The sequence below is a fragment of the Myotis yumanensis genome, unplaced genomic scaffold (genome assembly GCF_028538775.1).
Source record: "Myotis yumanensis isolate MYYU_CA2020_CCGP unplaced genomic scaffold, mMyoYum1.0.hap1 SCAF_2, whole genome shotgun sequence".
NCBI lineage: Eukaryota > Metazoa > Chordata > Mammalia > Chiroptera > Vespertilionidae > Myotis > Myotis yumanensis.
Window position 1 is genome coordinate 84,831,658 of NW_027223753.1, and position 15,467 is coordinate 84,847,124.

Here is a 15,467-nt window from a genome sequence, read left to right on the forward strand (position 1 = left end):
TTCTACAATAATTTAAATAAAATAAAAACTAACTGTTTCTTGGAAATTTGGGAGTTATCTGTAAACCCATTTGGGCCTGGAGTTCTTTGGGGAGAAGGAGTATTTAATATTTTAATTGTTTAAAAATACTTATTGTCCAATTCTTATTTTCTCTTTCTTCTTATGCTAATTTTGATATTTATATTTAGAAATATATATACCTGTTACAAAACTATGTGATTTTAATAATTCTTTACCCCATCTGTATTACTGGATCTGTGGTTCTTTTTTCTTTAAAAAAAATGTTTTTATTGATTTTAGAGAGGGAAGAAGGGACTGAGATAGAGGTAGAAACATTGATGAGAGAGAAACATTATTGACTGGCTGCCTCCTACATGCCCCCACTGGGAATCAAGCCCAAACCTGGGCATGTGCCCTGGCTGGGAATTGAACTTTGACCTCTTGGTTCCTGGGTCAAAATTCAACCACTGATCCACACCAGCTGGGCTATTTTTTCTAGATTGTTTTATATTTTATTTTTCTGCCTTAACTCATTTTTTATTAGATTGCTAGTAATCTATTTATCTAATTAACTTTGCAAAGAACCAGTGTTTTTGTTTTGTAATCTTTTATAAATTCAACATACAAAACTTAGCAGCATTTCTCTACACCAATAAAAATAAACAATCTAGTCAAAAGAGATACCATGCAGATAACCACAGCATAATGAGATTAGGAAATAACTTAAAATATATAACCTTCCTATGGAGAAAAACATTTTAAACCTCTAACAAAAGGCAGAAGTTGATCTGAATAAATAAAGGTATATTAATGTTCTTAGGTGGATTAATTTAATATGCCAATTCCTTTCATATTAACCTCTACATTCAATTAAATCCCAATTAAAATCATAGTTATACTTTTTTAGGAACTCAGTAGATATTTTTAAAAATTTACAGGAAAGAGTCAATATACATGAAAAGCTATGTTAACCCCGAGTTTAAAAAAAAAAAACAAAACAGAAAGGAGAGGAACCTAGCCCTATCAGATATTGAGAAATACAGGCATACCTCAGAGATATTGTGGGTTTGGTTCCAGACCACTGCAATAGAGTGCGTATTGCAATAAAGCAGGTCATAACCTTTTTGCTGGTGGAGGGTTTGCCTTCAGTTTGTAAAATAATGCAACATCTGTGAAGCACAATAACGTGAGGCACAATAAAGCGAGGTTTGCCTGCACCACAAAATCACAGGGATATAAAATGTGGCCTTGCTGCAAGAACAGGTAAAAAGACTAACAAATCAGAACAGAGGTTCAGAGACATATCCATGTACCTGAGGGCATAATACACAAAAAGAAAGAGATACTACAAATCAATGAAGAGCTGTATACTTTAGTGGCTGGTGTAAAAATTGCCTTCCTCTCTGGGAGGAAGAAAAGGCTCCTAGAATCCTATCTAACACCAAATACAAAGGTAGACTTTAAGACCAAGGGGCAAATTATGACCTGAATGCCAGATACCTGAAATGAAGAGATGTTCTAATTCATTAAATAATCAGAGAAATGCAAATTAACCAACAATGAGATGTCACTTAATAATTTGCTAAAATTAGACAGATATGTGTATATTGCCAAAAGATGGCATTACATAGTAACTCAGTTTCTTTCAATATTGGTATTAACTATCTATACTAACTAAATGAAAAAAAAATCACTCTATTCTGGGAATAAAATCTAAGAAGTAGCAAAATATGAGAGATATGTATCAACTAGTGGCCTGGAGCATGGATTCGTGCACATTGAAAGGAAATTAATTAGAAGATTTGTGTGGTAATTACGTTACTGCAAAAAATTACATGTCAATATAATACATATAATATAGTACTATATAATTAAAATACAAAATATTTTAATATGTATTGCAAATGCACAAGTCAACGTTTGTTTTTAAATTGCCAGTGCGCATCATATGTACCAGCATTGGATGAACGTGTGCTCAGTCACTTAGCTTTTTATATATATAGATATTCAGTATCTTGTTCAATATAGATATCCAAGAATCGTTTGCTGTACTGAATATAAAGCTGTGAGTGCTCTGACACTCACAAATCACATTAGGAAAATTTAGTTAAATATTCACATTGGCTAGTTTTCTTAATTCAAGTGTTTGCAGGTCAGAAAATCAGCCAGAATAAATTTAAATGTTTTCTTACTAACATTTGTTTACTTGAAATTGTTTCAGACTTACATTTTCGAAAATTTTAACATATAACATTGCAGTTTCTAAAATCATTGGCTTATTTTTATTCTTGACTGAAGTGAAAGTAGGCAATAAATGTATATATACCACTGAGATAAATGAAAGTAGAATGACATTTCTTTAAACATTTATGCCAATAAGCACACACACACATTCTATGACCCCTGAACAAGCTGTTCCTTCTCTCTCCTCATTCGCTGTTTCACAATTCCCACAGAGGCCACATCAGAAACACTGGAATTCTTTTCATGCCTCTTTGCATGCCATCAAATTAAATAGTAATTAATTGGGGGTTTTCCCTCTGCCATCGTCCTAACATTAACTCCTTCTTTTCCAACCCACTGCCACTCTAGCTAAGATCCACCCTCAAGTTCAAATTATACTTATTGCCTCTTAATTCCTCTCCCTTCCCTTTCTTTCTCTTTTCTTGCCCATCCTTTCTTTCTTCCTTTCCTCTGCTCTTTCTCACTCACTACATCTATTCATCCATCCATCCAACCAACCAACATCGTTTTAGTATCTATTATGTTCCAGGTAGTGTGGGGATACAGCAGTGAGGAAGACAGACAAGTCCCCACTCTTTCAGAGTTTTCTCTTGGTTCCTCACATATCTATATATATAAAAGGCTAAGCGTCCATCCACCCAACCAGTAGCTATGATGCACACTGACCACCAGTGGGCAGATGCTCAATGCAGGAGCTGCCATGATGCGCACTGGCTATTTAAAAATAAACAGCACCACAGACCTGGTGCTAACAAACCAACACTTGGCTTCCCCCAAGTGGGACACAGGCCCCACCACCACCCCAGAGCACCACCCCACCAAATCGCAACCAATGCTGCCAAGACCCCATGGTGCAAAATGTGACCCAAAGCCCAGCCCAGCCCAGAAACAGTCACTGTGGGCGCCGGGTAATGACATCACGTAGCAATGCCCGGCTTCCTCTCCCTAGCAACTAGCATCATTGGAGTTTCTTCAGCCCAGGAATACGACTTGCTTTATAGCCAGGTGCAAACATTTTACACTTTAACTGAATGTTTGTGAAGCGTTTTCACATGCCTCATCTCATTTCACCCTCACAGAAGTCCTAGAGTAGGTAGATAGGAGACTCAGTAGAATTTATTTTCTTTTCATTAGCAAGACGTGAATAGTGATATTAAGATATTTATTCTAATTAATTTCCTTTCAATGTGCATGAATCCATGCACCAGGACACTAGTATTCTATATTTAGCTATAAGACACATTTTCCCATTGAACTGTTTTGCCCCTTACCAACTCCACTCAAAAATATCTGTTTGCTTTCCCCAGACTGCAGCACTTTATGGCTGGCTTTCCAAGATCCTCTGGGATTTGCTCCATTCTATCTTCCCAGCTGAATCTCCTATTTCTTCACTATGCACATACTATACTTCAGCTAAACCTGAGAACGTGCTTTAAACCTTATCTATAGCAAAGTGGATGAGGCACCTTATGATAAAGTTACTGGTTGAATCCAGCAACAACAAAAACCTAATACAAGATAATAACATAAAAAATAAATAGTAAATGAAGGAAGGAAAAAATAGGCTACTCACCACTTCTCACAACTATTTTATGATTGTCTTATTAGTGCCATAGGACATACCCAGAGACATAGCATAGGGCTTTTCTCTTGAGGCAGCAAATGCCCATCACTCAGGGAAAAGGTGAGTGTGGGACATAAAAGGAGAGGCCTTAGAGCTATAGAAGAAAAGGACCTCCTCTTATTTCTGGGGTTAAGAACCAACCAGAAAGGAAAAAGTCCTTTGTGGAGAGTCTCAAAACAGAGTGGGAGCAGTGAGCTGCCCCAGACATTTGGAAGTATTGGTAGACCAGAAGCAAAGGGCAATGTAAGCCTCTATTAATCAGTGGCACTGACGATCAACAGCATAGAAAAGCAGCTGGTTTCTGGCAGGACCACATTAAGGAAGCTACTGTGGCATCCTCCAATCTGAACAAGATGCATCGAAGTTCTGGCTCAACTAGCACAACAGAAACCAGTACTAGTGCTCTGAACCCAAGGCTAGAGTTGGAGCCTAAGGACAGTGTTAAGAGGAGAGGGCCAGCCCTGGCCGGGTGGTTCAGCTGGTTAGAGAGTCGTCCTATACACTGAAAGGTGTCGGGTTCCATTCCCGGTCACGGTACATACCCAGGTTTCGGGTTCAATCTCCTGGTCAGGGTGTGTACAGGAGGCAATCAATCAATGTTTCTCTGTTACACTGATATTTCTCTCTCTCTCTCCCTCTCCCTCTCCCTTCCTCTCCCTCTCCCTCTCCCTTGCCTCCCTCTCTCCCTCTCCCTCTCCTTCTCCCTCTCCTTTCCTCCTCTAAAAATAATAGTAAGAGCATATTCTCAGATGAGAATTAAAACAAAAAAAGAGGAGTGGGCAGAGGAAATGAACCTGAGACCATGCATGAAATACACGAGGCAGCACAGTAGAAAACTTGCAAATAGCTAGAGGACACTCTAAAGTGGCCAATTTCTAATAGGCCAAGGAGATTTGTGACGTAATTTGTGTATAAGAAGGAAGTACAATTTTATTTTGTAGTTACGGGCAGATGACATCAAGGACCTAAAGGCTATATTTTCACTTTTTTTTAAGGTCAACCATCACTATCATATTTGTGTGCCTACCTTTCCCCCTTATGAGATAGTGAGATCCTTTAAAGCAGAAATTACATCCACTGTAAGACACAATTTCCCATGAATTGCTTTGCCCTTTGCCAAATTTTACAAGTTGTTGCATTTCCCACAAAACATAATAAGTCTTCACATAGTAGTAAAAAAACTATTTTAATGAATAAGTGAACTGATCTTTATCCTAGGTGAAGTGCAATTAGTGCTGAAAAAATATTCTACATGAAAGAATACATGTTGCAGGTACAATAAGAATAATGTTACCAAAACCGTAAGTGCATATAAAATTCTGTCCTTAAACAAAACAAAATCAACTTACTAGTGATCATTGCTCCAGTTACAGAAGCCAGAAATCCAATGCTGACTGCAATGACGGAGATCACTCTCCCCTGCCTATGCCTCTGCAGCATGACAAACATCAGCACTCCCGCAGCACCATGGACAAACAGAGAGGAGAAGAGAGCCCAGAGAAAGATCCAATACCACATCTCTGAAAGGAAAAGCAAAGTGTTAATAATTCTGTGGAAAAATAGCTTAGAAAATTCAATTTAACAAATTGTGAGCACTCCTGGTTTGGGGAAGGTTAAATGAGATAATAGATACAAAAATGCCTACTACAGTACCTGACACATAGCAGTACTAAATAAATTTTAACAATTACCATCCTTGCTAATGCCTGATGGGAAAATAATTCTCTCCATGACTTCAGAAGGTAAGGCTACACACTAATTTCCTCTAAATATTTCCATTATGTAACCATAGTGCATCAATTTGTCTAAGACACCCCTCATATATTTTCAAATCTCCTGAAGTTAATTGTACAACTTATTACTGTTTGATATGTAATTTTCTATTTTCTACACTAAATAGTGGTGCTAAGACATTTAAAAATCTATTCCTCAATTCAAATCATTCCAGAAATTAGTCAGTAAATTTATCTTTTATAATTTTAAGAATTTCATGTGATTCCCACCTTGGTTCTCAACTTTATATACACTATTAAACAGTCAGAACTTTTTATTTTACTAAGAATTCTTTGCCTTATATAATTTTAATAGTCTTTACCCAAAACTTTCAACTCCATTATTCTTCAATATATCCTCAATTACTGTTCACGGAAGTTGAGTTTATAGAGTGAATGAGCATACCTTTCATTTGGTCTCTCTAGCCTTCATTCCCTTTCTCTCTGACAACCGCAGCCTCCCAGTTGATGCACACAGCTCCCATAGATATTGCTTAGCCCTCGCATCAGCTCCAATTTCCTGACCATCCTTGTGGTCAGGCATATTAGGGCAGGCCATTGAGGCCAGCCACGCCAGTCATTCCCTTCCCCTGGGAATCTTGTACTGGGACCAATTGAGCAAGTAGGTCTTTGGGAGGCTGAACCCAAAGGGTTCATGATTTGTAAAGAGCCATTTCATCATCTCTATATATAAAAGCCTAAGCAACCATTCGACTGGTAGCTATGACGCGCACTGACCACCAGGGGGCAGACGCTCAACGCACAGGCATGGAAACATGGAACAGACTGATGAATCTGAGAGAGAAGGGGGGAAGGGGGAGGGCAGGAAGAGATTAATCAAAGATCTTATATGCATACTAGAGGCCCAGTGCACAGATGTGTGCACCGGTGGGGTCCCTCAGTCTGGCCTGTGGGGATCAGGCTGAAACCAGCCCGGTGCACAGATTGTTGCACCAGTTGGGTCCCTCGGCCTGGCCTGTGGGGAACGGGCCGAAACCGGCAGTCCGACATCCCCGAGGGGTCCCAGATTTCGAGAGGGCACAGGCCAGGCCGAGGGACCCCACCGGTGCACAAATCCATGTACCAGGCCTCTAGTCATGTGATAAAAGCCACCATACACAGTGAAAAAACAAAAACAGGTCCATCAAAGACTAGAGACAATCAAGTTCCATTTGTAAGGCCCTGACACATTCCATCCTCAGATTCAATCTCAGTTTCCTTGTAATAAAATCCCTCTTTTTATTTAAATTAGTTCAGATAAGGTTTCTGGTACCTATAGCTAAAAGAGCTAACTCTAGAATGTTTAGATGTCACCTTGATATTTATCCTTGTTATACAAATGTTCTATATGTGAAATATTTCATCTGCTATTTGTGCTAGTATTCACTCTATGGAATATAAAAGTCAATAAAAGTCAGAAAATAAAAATGGATTAATTAAAGCTTATTTATTCCATACAATGGAATAATATTACTCAGCTTTCTTTTTTTTTTTTTTTTTTTTTTTTTTTTATTTAGAGAATACTTTATTAGTTTCTGTAATCAAACCCATGTAGATTAAGACCTTACATATTTAATACAGTGAGTTACCCTTGTACAAATGGTTACAAAGAGTATTACATATGTCTCCTTTTTCCCCCCCATGACATTCCCCCAGCCCCTACCCCCCGCCCCCCCCCCCCGCCCTGTGTCTTGTGTCCATTGGTTAATCTTATATGCATGCATATAAGTCCTTCAGTTGGTCTCTTAATCCCCCCCCCAACCCTCCCCAGGCTCCCCATTGTAGTTTAACATTCTGTTCAATGTTGCTCTGCTTCTGTATCTACACCTGTTCGTCAGTCCATACTGGTCCCCTTTATTTGTCCCAACCTCACTGGAGTAGTCTCAACCTCACCAGGGCCGTCTGAGCCTCACCAGGGCCATTTCAACCTCACCGGGGTCGTCCCTACCTCACGGGGGCCGTTTCAACCTCACCGGGGTCGTCCCTACCACGCCGGGGCCGTTTCGACCTGACGAGTCGTCCCTACCTCACGGGGGCCGTTTCAACCTGACCGGGGTTGTCCCTACCACGCCGGGGCCGTTTCGACCTGACTGGGGTCGTCCCTACCTCACGGGGGCTGTTTCGACCTCACCGGGGTCGTCCCTACCTCACGGGGGCCGTTTCAACCTGACCGGGGTTGTCCCTACCACGCCGGGGCCGTTTCGACCTGACTGGGGTCGTCCCTACCTCACGGGGGCTGTTTCAACCTCACCGGGGTCGTCCCTACCTCACGGGGGCCGTTTCAACCTGACCGGGGTTGTCCCTACCACGCCGGGGCCGTTTCGACCTGACTGGGGTCGTCCCTACCTCACGGGGGCCGTTTCAACCTGACCGGGGTTGTCCCTACCACGCCGGGGCCGTTTCGACCTGACTGGGGTCGTCCCTACCTCACGGGGGCCGTTTCAACCTGACCGGGGTTGTCCCTACCACGCCGGGGCCGTTTCGACCTGACTGGGGTCGTCCCTACCTCACGGGGGCCGTTTCAACCTGACCGGGGTTGTCCCTACCACACCGGGGCCGTTTCGACCTGACTGGGGTCGTCCCTACCTCACGGGGGCCGTTTCAACCTGACCGGGGTTGTCCCTACCACGCCGGGGCCGTTTCGACCTCACCGGGGTCGTCCCTACCTCACGGGGGCCGTTTCAACCTGACCGGGGTTGTCCCTACCACGCCGGGGCCGTTTCGACCTGACTGGGGTCGTCCCTACCTCACGGGGGCTGTTTCAACCTCACCGGGGTCGTCCCTACCTCACGGGGGCCGTTTCAACCTGACCGGGGTTGTCCCTACCACGCCGGGGCCGTTTCGACCTGACTGGGGTCGTCCCTACCTCACGGGGGCCGTTTCAACCTGACCGGGGTTGTCCCTACCACGCCGGGGCCGTTTCGACCTGACTGGGGTCGTCCCTACCTCACGGGGGCTGTTTCAACCTCACCGGGGTCGTCCCTACCACACCGGGGCCGTTTCGACCTGACTGGGGTCGTCCCTACCTCACGGGGGCTGTTTCAACCTCACCGGGGTCGTCCCTACCACACCGGGGCCGTTTCGACCTGACTGGGGTCGTCCCTACCTCACGGGGGCTGTTTCAACCTCACCGGGGTCGTCCCTACCTCACGGGGGCCGTTTCAACCTGACCGGGGTTGTCCCTACCACGCCGGGGCCGTTTCGACCTGACTGGGGTCGTCCCGACCTCACGGGGGCCGTTTCAACCTGACCGGGGTTGTCCCTACCACGCCGGGGCCATTTCGACCTGACTGGGGTCGTCCCTACCTCACGGGGGCTGTTTCAACCTCACCGGGGTCGTCCCTACCACACCGGGGCCGTTTCGACCTGACTGGGGTCGTCCCTACCTCACGGGGGCTGTTTCAACCTCACTGGGGTCGTCCCTACCACACCGGGGCCGTTTCGACCTGACTGGGGTCGTCCCTACCTCACGGGGGCCGTTACAACCTGACCGGGGTTGTCCCTACCACGCCGGGGCCGTTTCGACCTGACTGGGGTCGTCCCTACCTCACGGGGGCCGTTTCAACCTCACCGGGGTTGTCCCTACCACACCGGGGCTGTTTCAACCTGACCGGGGTTGTCCCTACCACACCGGGGCCGTTTCAACCTGACCGGGGTTGTCCCTACCACACCGGGGCCGTTTCGACCTGACTGGGGTCGTCCCTACCTCACGGGGGCTGTTTCAACCTCACCGGGGTCGTCCCTACCACACCGGGGCCGTTTCGACCTGACTGGGGTCGTCCCTACCTCACGGGGGCCGTTTCAACCTCACCGGGGTTGTCCCTACCACACCAGGGCTGTTTCGACCTGACTGGGGTCGTCCCTACCTCACGGGGGCTGTTTCAACCTCGCCGGGGTTGTCCCTACCACACCGGGGCCGTTTCGACCTGACCGGGGTCGTCCCTACCACACCGGGACCGTTTCAACCTCACCGGGGCCATCCCAGCCTTACCGGGGAAACAGGATGTTTGGCCCTCTGTCCCCTGCCGGCGGCTCCCCACTAGACAAAATCTCCAGGCATTCCTGGTGGTTGCACATCCAGCACTCCTGCCCTCCACCAAGTGCACAGACTGCCTGTCTGCTGTCCCGCAGTGCCCCACCAGAGACTGGGACCAGTGGGCATGTCTGTGCGCTTGCTGGTACAGCAGTTCCACAGTGCCGGCCGAGTCAGGCCCAGCCCTGGCTGGCCCCGGACCCGACTCTGCCCCCCGATTGCGTCCCTCCCAGATGCAAGGAGCTGAAATCTGCAGCCTGCTGGGATGGGCTCTGTACTTGGTGCTTCAGCACATCCTACTCAGTCTCTATGCGCTTCTTTCTATGCGAGGAGTTGAAATCTGCAGTTTGTTGGGTTGGGCTCTGTACTTGGTGTCACATCCTACTCAGTCTCAATGTTCTTTCTCTCCTTCCAGTTGTAGAGCTTCCACTGGGCCAACTTTCCCATGGTTCTGTATGCTAGGTGTTTGTCTGATATTTGGTAGTTTCGATGTTGTTGTGTGAGGTAGCACGCACAGGTCTCTTCCTTATGCCGCCATCCTGGTTCTCCTGGGTCTGCTTCTTGAGTGTGTCTCTCATGGCTGTGAGCAGTTGAAGTCTGCAATTTGTTGGGATAGGCTGCAAAAGCGCAGGTGGGTCTTTTTGTGCACCTGGCACAGCTTGGATGGGGATGTAAATTGATTAAGGCTGAGACTCAGGGAGTCGCCATGGCGGAGCAAATAGCACTGGCTGAGTCTCCGCGGCCCCTTGACTCTCTGCCAGGGCTTTGTGTCCCCCAGTGCCGGCGAGCAGCTGTGCAACAGAGTCTCCCTCGCTTTCTGATGGCTGCAAGGCCGTGCTGCCTCTCCCCGTAGGGTCTGGTGCTTCATGATCCCGCCTGAACCAGCTCAGTGGATTTGAAAGTTTGCAGAAGAAAAGGCGCTTCTACTTGTGGGTCTGGCACAGCCCAGATGGGAATGTAAATTGCGTAGGGCGGGGTCACAGGGAGTCGCCGGGGCGGAGACTCAGCGGCCCCTTGCCTATCCAGGACTCCAGGACTTTGTGTCCCCCAGTGCCGGCGAGCAGCCGAGCGCCAGAGCCTCCCTCGCTTCCTGACCGCTGGAAGGCCGTGCCGTCTCTCGCCTTGGGGCCTGGGGCCTCAGAGACCCGCCCGAACCAGCTCAGTGGATTTGAGAGTTTGTAAAAGCACAGTCATTCCCTCTTGTGCCTCTGGCACAGCCCTGAGGGTAGGGCGGGGTCACAGGGAGTCGCCAGCGTGGAGGAAATAGTGATGGCGGCGTCTCCGCGCCCCTTGCCTCCCCGGGACACCAGGACTTCTTGTCCCTCGGTGCCGGTGCCGGCGAGCAGCCGCGTATCAGAGCTTCCCTCGCTCTCCGACCACTGCAAGGCCGTGGCCGCCTCTCCCTGTGGGATCTGGGGCCTCAGAGACCCGCCCCGAGCAAGCCCAGAGGATTCGAGGGTTCGTAAAAAACCGAGAATCCATTTGCAGCCCGCGTGGCGTGTGACTGCGTACCTCTGGTTTTGGTGCCTCCGTAGCTCCCACTCAGTCTCACTGCGCTTCTTTCTTTTCCTCCAGTTGTAGATCTCCCACTGGGCCAACTTCCCCATGGTTCTGAGTGGCGGTTGTTTACTTCATAGTTGATAGTTTCAATGATGCTGTGAGAGAGCAGCACACACAGGTCCGCTCCCTACGCCGCCATCTTGGTTCTCCCCAATATTACTCAGCTTTAAAAAGGCAGCAATCCTGTTATCTGCTCCAACATGGATGAATCTTGAGGACTTTATGCTAAATAAAATAAGCCAGTTACAAGGACAAGTACTGTTTAATTCCACTTATATGATGTATCTAAAGTAGTCAAATTCACAGAAACAGAAAACAGAATGGTGGCTGCCGGGGGAATGGGGAAGAGGGAAAAGGGGAGTTGTTGCTTAATGGGTGCAGAGACAAAAACGATGTGATCTAGTGCACAACAATATGAACGTGCTTACTACTGAACTGCATGAATAAGATGATAACTTTTATATTATATACTAGAGGCCTGGTGCACGAATTCGTGCATGGGTGGGGTCCTTCAGCCTGGCTGGTGAGTGGGGCCAATTCGTTGGGGCCAGCCGCCAGGGGGGAGGGACTGCGCAAGGTTGGTTGGCCATGGGAAGTTGGCTGTGGGAGTGCACTGACCACCAGGGAGCAGCTCCAACGTTGAGTGTCTGACCCCTGGTCAGTGCGCATTATAGCAACTGGTCGACCGGTCATTCGGTCGCTTAGGCTTTTATATATATAAATTTTTTAACCACATAAACAAATAAGTAAAAATTTTAAAACTTTTGGGTGGAAATGTAAAAGATAATTATTTTAAGTCAAGACCATAAATGAATAGGCACTTAACAAAACAAACAAAAATCTCTCTGGAGAAAGGAAGCAGGTTATAAAGGGGTAACACTAGGGGTTTTTGTGGCAATAAAACTGTTTTGTATTTTGACTGTGATGATGAGTATATATAAAAGTGATAAACTGTATATGACTAAATACACACACACACACACACAAATGAGTACAAGTATACAATACCGGTGAAGTTTGAAGGTTTGTGGATTGTATCAATATTAATATCCTGGTTTGGATATTATACTGTGCTTTTCCAAGAGGTTCCCATTGGGTAAAGTGGGTAAAGAGGACAGGGGCTCACCCTGTTTTATTCCTTACAACTGCATGTAAATCTATAATTATCTCAAAATAAAAAGTTAAACTTAAAAAGTAAAAGGAAAGGGAGACTCCAAATTCTAAAGAACTGATCCTTAGAATAGACTCGAATCATTCGAAATCATTTTACTGGAGACATCTGATATATAATCCAGTGTACTTTAAAGTACCATGCATGCTTCTCAATGGCATGGAGATAGATACTGGTGATTAAGGAAAACTAGACAAAACTTTCCTTTTAAAAGGTTTTCTCTCTTCCAGTTTTCAGGGAAATAGTGCTTTCATGCTATCACTTCAAAACCAATAGCTTCAACTTATAATAAATGAATTAAAGACAAAAAGGCTTAACCTGCTCAGAAGATAAAATTTATATTTAAAAAGATATAATTTTCCAAAGTGAACTCAATACAGTAAAAATATAAAGGAGTACTAATGCACTGTAGGGAGTGCTCTAAGACAAGAAAGGGCTCTGCAACAGAAAACATAATCCTAATAAGTCAACAATGTGCCTAGTATCCTAAGACCACTTCTGATAGCTTATCAGATGTATTCCCCCTAAAGCACTTTTCTTTGTTGTCCTTATAATACAAGTAGATTAAAAATTTCTTGACTGCATTTAACACTATGAATGCGGGATTATTTGACACTGTAAGTACTAGTAATATTCTTTGCCTGACTATATAGATATTGACATCAATAATACATTTACCTAATAATTAGGAAAAGTAAATTTTAAAATTAATGTTTTAACAAACCCCATGATATCGAAGAATTATACAACTAAAAAGGAATCTTAAATGGTCCTCTAATGACCAGTCCAGGATTATCCCTTAAACTGACTGAGAATGAAGTACCTAAACTCAAATTTACTATTGTTTCTCTCGCTTTAAAAAAAAAAAAATAATATGATATATCATGGAAAAAATTAAATTCCACTGAAAATATCTACAACTAACTTAGGTGTCATGTTACTACTATTATTTTGAATTACCTGATAGATTAACACAACCCTGTCACTGAGCAGGGCCTCTAAAGATCTTGATCTGTTCTGGGTAAACAAGCCTGTCTAAGGTTCTACTCACCATTGGCAAACCCAGGAAACCTACTGGGTTAGTTCAGATGAAGAGAAGTGTAGGATCCTAAGAGTAGAGCAAGAAGAGATGTCCAAAAGCCCTAGAGGAAGAACAGGTACTAAGAGGACAGGAGTAGAGTATCTCAATTTTTTTCTTCAACTGTCTAGGTCCTACAGCTAACTTGAACACTCAGAATCCCACAGTTTTTCCTTTCCATCTATAACTCATCTGATCCAACTTTCTAGCAATTAAGCAACAGTGAAGGGAGGAAGCCAGAGGCAGCCTTTGCTAGTGCTAAACAAATACAAAAAATTTAAAGTGCAATGCACAACACAAACTTTGGAGCATGCCATGCGTACAATCGCTTTAATTCCGTGGAAGAAGTATCCCTTCTTCATGGGCACATCTTGGAAGTCCTTTGGATTATTTCTCCCTATTGAAGGCTGTCCATACTCTTCATCTTAAAGTAGTTTTGCCTGGATTTTTGCAGTATTTGTTTACTTTTTAGTGGGACAAGAGGAAGGAGAGCTGTGATTTGTTCCAGCCTCCAAACAATACTAGAAATAGCCCTGCTTGAAATCTGCAGCTCATCAGCTCTGGTTGCCAAGTCACTCAGAAATTATATTCTGTGTTTTTGATTTTAATCCTTGGGGAAATTATTTATGAAAAATGAACTTCTCTCAATGTTTAGAATATATTAACTGAGTAAAGACAAGTCAAAGAATAGTACATATTGTTTGATCCTATTTGTTTAAAAAATTACATGTTTACATATGTACATAAAATGCATAAGCAAACAAAATACTTGACAATGGCTATCTTTTAAAGATAAGATAGGAGATGAATGACATTTTATGTATTCTTTATTATTTCCTTATTTTTTTAACAAACTGCTGGAAACACTTTTAAAAAATTTTTACTGCAAACATACTGTCTTTAAAAAATAGTTTTTTGCCCTGGCCGGTTGCTAAGTGGTTAGCACCAACGGGTCTCAGGTTCAATTTCTGGTCAAGGGCACAAACCTGGGTTGCAGGTTTGCTCCCTGACCCTGGGGCACGTGCAGGAAGCAACCAATCTCTGTGTCTCTCACACATAGATGTTTATCTCTCTCTCTCTCTCTCTCTCTCTCTCTCTCTCTCCTCCCCCCCCCCATCTCCCTCCCTCCTTTCCACTCTCTCTAAAAAAATTCAATGGAAAAAATATCCTCAGTGAGGATTAACAAAAAAAATAGGTTTTCATTCTATAGTTCATCAAAGCCAAAGGTTCTCAACCCAGGCAGCTCATGATAATTACCCACAGAGCAACTAATATTCTCTGGAGGTAGGACCTAAACTACCATGTTTTTATCAAATAATCATGGCATGCAATAGAGACAGAAATCACTACTCTAAGCTAAAGATTCATAGAGGTATTTGTTTAAAAAAATCTGAAAGTCACAAAACAAGGAAACCTATCTCATTAAACAACACTAAATATATTTTTAATCCTCTGTAGAGTATCTAACCCTTTAATATCATTTAAACCCTTCAGTAGCAAGTAGATACTAAAAATGTACTATTTAGTCAACATATTCTGAGCCTCAAGCTGAAGATACCATGCCAGTAAGACTATATTTGGGGACTGTTCATAATTGTCCACCTTCTTTATAGAAATGGTGCACATGATAAGCTTAAGTAATTTGTGTTCAAATTAGGCTATCTCAGTATCTCAAACTTTTTTTCATTCTAGCAAATCTAAGGTGTGGAACTTGCTCTCTTTAGTTTCAAACAGCAGTAACTTCTAAATTTGGGGATATATCCAACAGAGGCAGGTTCTCAGGAAAATGATGCATTTGTATCTGAAAAAGTCCCCAGATCAGAGGTCAGCCTCAGATATGGCCCATGACCCATAACTGTCTGATCCACCAAGTTTCTGTGCAGCAAGCATGTCAAACTCTCGGCCCACAACGAATTTTTTTGCAACCCAGTCAACATAATGGTATGTAAGAAATGTTTTAATACTAATTTCATAACTTACTCTTT

At 44.1% G+C, this 15,467-nt stretch overlaps 1 protein-coding gene across 1 annotated transcript in view; it reads right to left on the reverse strand.

Annotated features, from left to right (window-relative positions):
- TMEM170B (transmembrane protein 170B) overlaps nucleotides 1-15,467 on the reverse strand; it is a 43,162-nt gene that overhangs the window by 11,654 nt on the left and 16,041 nt on the right. Inside the window, exon 2 of the mRNA XM_070405730.1 lies at nucleotides 5,218-5,388. Within this exon, the coding sequence (XP_070261831.1) occupies nucleotides 5,218-5,388 (171 nt within the window). The remainder of the gene's footprint in view (nucleotides 1-5,217; nucleotides 5,389-15,467) is intronic.